General features: G+C 38.4%; 1 protein-coding gene across 1 annotated transcript in view; it reads right to left on the bottom strand.

The window, feature by feature from the left end:
* Positions 1-1,183: 1,183 nt before the first annotated feature.
* HTR4 (5-hydroxytryptamine receptor 4) overlaps positions 1,184-8,566 on the bottom strand; it is a 210,657-nt gene continuing 203,274 nt past the window's right edge. The window contains 1 exon segment of the mRNA XM_049785257.1: positions 1,184-1,415. Within this exon segment, the coding sequence (XP_049641214.1) occupies positions 1,328-1,415 (88 nt within the window). The 3' untranslated portion in view covers positions 1,184-1,327.

Below are 8,566 nucleotides of genomic sequence, written 5' to 3'. Positions count from 1 at the left end.
CATAAGCTTAGATGCCAGGTTGGGAGAGAAGAATTTCATAAGGGAAGTATGTCTATGCATGTATTGATGTGTGTATGCATATATACAGTAAATATATGATAATGGGGCATTTAACAAACCTCAAAGCAGAGCATCTTTTTGAGAGGGTTTTTAATTCATAGCCAAATAAAAGGCAATAGGGTGGGGAAAGCCCTCAGAATCTCATCTTACTAGTTAGCCATCCAATATAAAGTAATTTAGTGGCAAGTGAGGGAACTTGGAGATATGAGATGCTGGTAAAAGATACCAGAAAATGATCGTTCCATTCCTTTCCCAGGCAAGGGGCAAAATGACACTGCTCAAGAAATAGCCTCCAGTGAAGTCTTGAGAGTGAAGTGCTTGAAAGCCCCTAAAAGGTGTCTCCTGGGAGTAAATTTATTTTACTTTGAAAAAGTCTTACTTCTCAGACCATTCTTGCCAATGTTCTCAGCAACAGAACGGTTCCTTTTCCTGTGATGACTCATTCCAATGATGTCAGGGCCTGTGTACCAGTGAGAAATGTCTTCTGTACAAACACACATATGCACACATGTGCATGCATAAATGCTATATCAGTTTATAAATGATGTTTGATAATAGATATCAAACAAAAACCCAACCAATTTCCCTAGGGAATGAGTGACTACAAACCAAAAACTCTTCAGGCTGCATTTATCAGCCACTTTGGTAATGGTAATCAGACATCCTGGCCTTAATATCATCTAGATAGTCTAACTTTCATTAATTAATTAAAATAAATTTTCATTAATTCATCCTCCAAAGTTTGTTCAGAATCAGGGAATCAGACCTGTTTGATCTAAAGCTTTTAGGGTAGTTAACTGCTATTGGTCATTGCTGTCCAATACTAAAGAATTTCAAGGGAGACAGGGGTCAATTGTGCAGCCTCCACTACAAGCTGGACAGTGATACATTTGCATTCCAACAGAGGAAACTGCTTTCTTATAAAGACAGCTTCCTGCATTTGAAGGTAACATATCACAAGGTCATGAGAACCTGTCCTTGGAAGCATGAAGTAAACATGAACAAATACCAGTGGTCCTGCCACTCCTGGGCTCTTAGGGAGGCCAGATCTGATAGTCTAAAGTCATTCTTCTCAACTTTGAAATCCTCCATGCTCTAAAATCGATCCTGCCCAATGCTGTACTCCATAGACCTCCCCAGAACTCGTGATCCCATTGCTGTGGTCCTCACTGGTGGTAATGAGGGTAGGAAAAATGCCAGGGATTCCTGCTTATGCAGACATGGATGAGAATTAATAGATTAAATTAATTATTGGTCATGTCCTCAATCAGAAACATGATTCCAGGGACTCGGGGTCATTGTGTATGGGCAGCTTCTCAAGTTCCTGATGATGTCCACTGTGCAAAACTGTATACCTAGGAATCAAGGTAAAGAAAGAAACAATTTCAACAAACATCCTTCAAAAGCATACAAAGTTAACAAGAATAACTCCTGTTATTCTTGATGTTTCCTGTACCTAGACATTTCTGAGACCACAGGACTCTAGAGAGGGATGTATTTCTTTAATAAGACATTTTTGAGACTATAATATTTTAGAAAGGAATGTATAAAAAAATAGCATCTTTCTGTTGTTAAAGAGGAGGAACTAAGCTGGCTGTAACCAGGTTTGTTTGTTTATGACTTAAAGGCCTTACGCAGTGATGTCAGGACTTACCGTATATACTCGAGTATAAGCCGACCTGAGTATAAGCCAACCCCCCTAATTTCACCCTAAAAACTGGGAAAACTTAGTGATGTGAGTATAAGTCAGAGGGAGTAAAATAAACACAAAATAGTCTCACTCATATGTGGGATTTAAGAAAAATAAAAGACAGTATAATAATAATAAAAATAAATAAATGCTGACAACAATACCAGGAGGCCTAAGTGTAGATTCTCTGTTAGAGGAGGAACATGGGGCTAAAGCAGGTGAACTCACTTGTCAGATATTTGTCAGATATCACAAAGCTGGTCCTTGTTAGAATCTGATTTAATTTGGATCAGGTTGACTTTGGTAGGGTTAGCTGTGTGATGCAGACCTCAACTTCTGTCTGACACGAATACAAAAACACAAGGCAGAGTCTGAGAAAAGTTGACAAGGCTCACATTTCTGGTACAATTAAACAGTTGAGAGTATCTGAATTTATGCATCCAGAGTCCAACCATCTTTTCTCTCACTATCTGGGCCAGGCACTTTATTTCCTTCCTTGGCCAGAGTATTGCCCTAACATGTCTGTTGCTCTTCCATTCCTCAACCTCATCTTTATTTTATCTGCTCCCATTCTAAGATAGAATGGGAGCAGATAAAATAGAGATGTACAGGGGTCTCAAACTCGCGGCCCGTGGGCCATTTGCGGCCCTCCGTACAACATTTTGTGGCCCTGCCCTAGAGGAATCTTTTTTTGTTTTGTTTAGTTTTAGTTTTAGTTTTAGTCACACCCACAGTGTTCAAGGCTTACTACTGACTTTGCACTCAAGGATCACCCCGACTTTGCTTCCTGCGGCCCACAGGTAAATTGAGTTTGAGACCCCTGGTAGGGGATGGTTATGCAAGAGTTGGAAAGCTGGAAGTATCAGAAGCTGCTCCAGGAAAGCATTATACGCTGGTTTCAGCAAGAGTTCTGTGGTTGATGCTCATAGAAAACACAGTTAGAGGGCCCGGAGAGATAGCACAGCGGCGTTTGCCTTGCAAACAGCCAATCCTGGACCAAAGTTGGTTGGTTTGAATCCCGGTGTCCCATATGGTCCCCCGTGCCTGCCAGGAGCTATTTCTGAGCAGACAGCCAGGAGTAACCCCTGAGCACCGCCGGGTGTGGCCCAAAAACCAAAAAAAAAAAAAAAAAAAAAAGAAAACACAGTTAGAGGATGCTGACAGAAGAAATGTGTGTTTGTGTGTGTGTTACTGTGGTGACCCTGTTTTTGAATTGTGCAGAAATTTTACAGGTGTATAGATCTTGATTATGTTGACAAGATCAGCCTGAAATTTCAATACAATTAACACATTTATTTCAATCTAATAACATATTGAGTGCAACAATGCTGCACTGCAGAAAAATATAGTAGTTGTTGAGTAGCAGATTTGTAGGTGACTCTTAAAGTCAATTTGTCATTTGATTTATCCAGTCAGTTTATTGCCACAAATGTCAATTAAACAAATCAGAGTAACAGTTACATTATTTTCAGGTTCTGGTTTGCAAACCTGTGTTCTTTGATCTGAACATAGAACATTTCTGGTATTGCTGAACACAGAACAGAACATTTTCTGATGAGAAAACTAACTTTTTGTACTCAGGTACATCATGTACATAAGGTGGTCTCTAGCATTCATTTTGGTAACTCAGTAACCCCAAATTCATTGCAAGGAAAGAAATCTGGGTTTCATGGCTTGAATCTGATAATAAATCAGATAAGACATTTACCTTGCATGTAGCTGACCTGAGCTTGGTCCCTGGTGCTCCTCATGGCTTTCTCAACTCCACCTGGAGTAATTCCTGCATACTTAGCCAGGCGTACCATACGTACTCGAGTATAAGCCAATTTATTTGGCAAGAAATTCGTGCTGAAAACCCGAACTTGGCTTATACTCAGGTCATACTGGTTATTTGAGAACCAAATCAAATGCAGTCTCCAGTCGTCTTCTGCCATCTGCTTATGGGGCAGAGTTTCAGCTCAGTCCACAAGTAGAGGCTGAGCTGAAGAGGTAGGGGACAAAACTGAACTGAATGCCACTGAAATATTTAACCCACAATATTCTGCGCTTTGTATGAGACCGATAGCAATGATGATGAATCTGCGAACTCAGTGACGATGACAATGTCTATGCTGATCCCCTCACATCAGATACAACTGAAGCTCTGTTTGGACATACAGATAGATAATGAGGAGGAGGAATACAGTTTTGAAGGATTTTTAACCTTTGTGATTTAGCTTGATTACCTGTTAGGCTCTGGTTTTCTGCACTTTGAAGTTATTGTTGCTAGTTTACAGTTTTTGTTTAATTTTTTTGTTTAATGTTATCCTATTTGTTTATCTCTGCTTCCACTTGTTTGGACAGTAGTGTTTCCTCCTTGAAGATACCTTTAGTTTCAATGTCAATGCGTGATTTGCCTATGTTTTATTCTATATACCTTATGGTTTCAGGTCTTTAATTCATTTTAATTTGATTTTTGTGCATAGTTTTAGATAGGGGTCTGAGTTTGCTTCTCTGCCTGTTGCTAACCAGTTGTCCCAACACCACTTGTTGGAGAGGTTTTCCTTGCTCAATTTTGCTTTTATTGCCCCTTTATTAAAGATTAATTGATTGGCCCTTTATTAAAGATGAATTGATTGTAATTCTGAGGGTCATTCTCTGAATATTCAAGTCTATTCCATTGGTCTGAGGATCTCTCTTTATTACAGTACCACACTGTTTTAATGACTATTGCTTTGTAGTACAATTTAAAGTTGGGGAAAGTGATGCCTTGCATCTCCTTTTTCCTCAGAGTTGCCTTAGCTATTTTGTTCCAAATGAATTTCAGAAGTGTTTGATCCACTTCTTAGAAGAATATAATGGGTATCCTTAGACAAATCTCATTAAATCTGTACAATGCTTTGGGGAGTATTGACATTTTAATGATGTTAATTCTCCCAACCCATGAGTAGGATATGTGTCTCTATTTCCTTTTGTCCTCTTTTATTTCTTGAATTAGGGTTTTGTAGTTTTCTTTGTATAGATCCTTCACCTCTTTAGTTAAGTTGGCTCCAAGATATTTGAGTTTGTGTGGCACTAATGTGAATGAGATTGTTTTTTTAATGTTCATTATTGGTGTTTAAGAAGGCCATTGATTTTTGTGTGTTAATATTGTAGCCTGAGCTTGACTTCTTCCTTTCCTATCTGGATGCCCTTGGTATTTTTTTTTTTTTTTTGCCTAATTGCTATGGCAAGTACTTTCAGTACTATATTAAATAGGTGTGTGGAGAAGGGGCAGCTTTGCCTTGTGCAGATCTTAGGGGAAAGATTTTCAGTTTTTCACCATTATATATAATATTTGCCATGGCCTTGTGATAAATGGCCTTGACTCATCTTGTTGAGAGTTTTATGCCATAAAGCCAGGAGAAACCCCTGAGCGCTGCCGGGTGTGACCCAAAAAAAAAACAAAAAAAGAGAGTTTTTATCTGAATGGGTGGTGGACTTTATCAAATGTTTTCTATTGATATGATTGTATAATTTTAATTTTTCTTTTTGTTGATGTGGTGTATCATGTTGATTGACTTACATATGAACCATCCGTGCATTTCAAGAATAAATCTTATTGGTCATGGTGTGTGACTTTTTTTTGATGAGGTGATGGATTCTATTTGTTAAGATTTTTTTAAGGATCTTTGCATCCGTGTTCATCAGGGATATTGGTCTGTAGTTCTCGTTTTTTGGTGGCATCTCTATCTGGCTTTGGTATCAGAGTGATGTTCACTTCACAAAAACTATTTAGGAGTGTTTCTATTTCTTCAATTTCCTAAAAAAAAGCTTGAAAAGCATAGGCAGTAGATTCTCTTGAAAGGTTTGAAAGAATTCATTAGTGAATCCATCAGGGTCTAAGCTTTTGTTTTGGGGAAGACTTTTGATTACCATTTTAATTTCCTCAATATTGATGGGTATGTTTAGATATGCTAGATCATCGTGATTCAATCTTGGGAGGCTGTAAGAGTCCAAGAATCTATCCATTTCTTCCAAGTTCTGTTGTCAGGATTTCATAGTGTTAGATGTGAAAAATGTATTCATGGCAGACTCATAGCATACTAATAGAATATCATAGAATATATCAAAAATAAAATTATTCCATTTACATCTTTCAATATTTCATTCTGTTAGGAGTATATTATAATAAAATAAATATTTCTACAAATCTTCTTTATTCCTTTGTGAATCATTTAAATGGATTCAATATAAAGAATGAAATTTTTCAAAGAGGGAAAGTGGCTGCTGGAATGACAGGGGTGCAGGTCCCTAATAGTCCAGGGTTTAATTGTGGAGTACATTGCTTTAAAATGTTAAAGCAAAAGCTTTAAAATGCTAACGCAATAGCACAATGGGTAGGATTTGGGCCTCACATGCACCCTATCTAGGTTTAATTTTTGCATTCCATATGGCACCCAGCACCACCAGGAGTAATTTCTAATTTATAAGTGTACTTTAATGAGTAACCCCTAAACATTACTAGGTGTGCTTTATCCCAAAAAAATAAGGTCTATTTTCAGCATGCACAGAGCCATGTTTATTTTTAAAAAAATGATGGTAGACATATAAGTATGGAAACCTCTTATATAGAGGGATAACAGCTCTTGCCTTTCTGCCTTCTTAAAAATCACAAATCCTCTTTCCACAAACATGCATGCCTAAGCAGCCACACCCAATAAGTAACTCTTTGTGTCAGGCAGTATAGGTGATAAGAACTGTGTTGTAAAGAGAACTAAAACTTGTGGTTTTCTGAGCATCATGGTGAAACTGCAGAGTCTAACCATGACCATTGTCAGGCCCTGCTTGCTGTCTTGAGTGTTGTGGATGTGGAAACAGTTATTGAAAAGGACTCTTTACCCAGTACTCTCGTGAGGCGTCACATCATATATAAGGTATGCAAATAGTCTTTGATGTGTGTGAGGTAAGGAGTCATATTCATGATAATTAATCAAATATAATTCAATTATTGAAGAATCGTTATGTGTACCAGGTGAGATTTTTTTAATGATTACATTAAATTAAATCTTATTGATCTAATTTGCCTTTCTCAATCAAAAGGGGTGGCTCCAACACACTGACCTATATTACAGAAGAGAAAAGTAAAGCCCAGAGAAGTTAAGTAATAAGAGCATGGTGTCCAGAATGGCCATACTTAAAACACACTCCTAAACACTGGTGATGTTTGTGTCCAATAAGTCACTTACACCAATGGCTGTTTCTTCTTCCTACACAAAATTCCAGCAGGAGGTATATGAGTGACCAAGCTGGAGATTCTGTTCTGTGTTAGTGTGTTATTGAACAATAGCCAGACATAAGGAATTGAATTAGAGTGGATATTCCAAAGACTACCTAGAGTGAAGGAACAGGCAGTGAATCATAAGAGGTAGAGGGAAGCATGTGGACAGGTTTCCTAGAAATGGTTTCTCGGTGCTCCTTCATCAGTAAAGTCAGTAATACACAGAGATCAGAGGTCTCCAATGGAACCTAGTCATGTTGCAATCCTCCAATCTCCATGGAGATATTTTTATTTAATATTTCTATTTTAATGACAAACAAGTCACCAGAGCAGATCTGTAGTCTTCTGTATATCTTCCCAATTAAACTCATTCTTCCCTATGACTCACATAGTAGGTTAGTTTTATCGAGATCACAGTTGTGATAATAAATGTAGCATCTACAGAGGAATTAACAGAGGGTTGGACATTTACCTGAGTCTACAATTACCTGAGTAATTACTTGAGTCTACAATTCATTCATTGAGCAATTAGCATCAGACTTATGTGGCAGTTAGACACATAATAATCTCTCTCTGCCTGTTTGGTCTGGCATTATAAGAAAATAATCAGACTTTACTACAGATCACCCAGGAGCTCCACCACATAGCAATGCTCACACAGGGAGCAAGGCATGAAGATGTTTTCATTATTAAAATATGAAGTGTGGGTTGGATAGTACAGAGATTAAACTTTCTTTGTGCAGCTTACACTGGTTCAATTTCCAGCATGGCCTATGATCCCCTGAGCACTGCCAGGAGTAAGGCCCAAGCAGAACCAAGAAAATGCCCTGAGAACCACCAAATTCGTCCCCAAGCAAATAAAATATGAGGTGACAGGTTTAAAAATATTTAAGGTAGAGGTTAGTGGAAACAGAACTTTGGAACTGGAAATGAAGATTTCATGTTGGATATCTTCTAAATGGTTAGGAAGGAATGAGTTTTTCAAATCTTGGGTACGTATTCCTTCATATTTTAAGTGTTTACTATTGGGTGGAACTGTACTGAGAGCAGTGAAGAAAACCTCCACAATCCCTGTCTTCATGGAACACTCCTGCAGGGAACATTCAGCTAGTGGAATCATGATGTGTCTGGAATGAGAGGTATTAGTGGCGCTCTGGAAGGGAGACTCAGGGAAGCTGGGTGGTTGGTGTGTCATCATAGTGTAATAAGTAAATAAATAAGAAAATAAATAAGGGGGCCGGCGAGGTGGCGCTAGAGGTAAGGTACCTGCCTTGCAAGCGCTAGCCAAGGAAAGATTGCGACCGCGGTTCGATCCCCCGGCGTCCCATATAGTTCCCCCCCAAGCCAGGGGCAATTTCTGAGCGCTTAGCCAGGAGTAACCCCTGAGCATCAAACGGGTGTGGCCCGAAAACCAAAAAAAAAAAAAAAAAAAAAAAAGAAAAGAAAAGAAATAAGGAAATCATAGTGTAATAAGGAAATAAATAATAAGAGAAGCTAACTAGCTTTCCAGTAATTCTTGGTTCCATGCCAGAGTAGTTTGAGACACACTTAGAATGATTGAAAGATCTCTTCAGGAA

This window comes from Suncus etruscus, chromosome 12, assembly GCF_024139225.1.
Source record: "Suncus etruscus isolate mSunEtr1 chromosome 12, mSunEtr1.pri.cur, whole genome shotgun sequence".
NCBI lineage: Eukaryota > Metazoa > Chordata > Mammalia > Eulipotyphla > Soricidae > Suncus > Suncus etruscus.
Note: the sequence above shows the minus strand (reverse complement) of the source record. Positions and strands in the feature narration are given on the sequence as shown.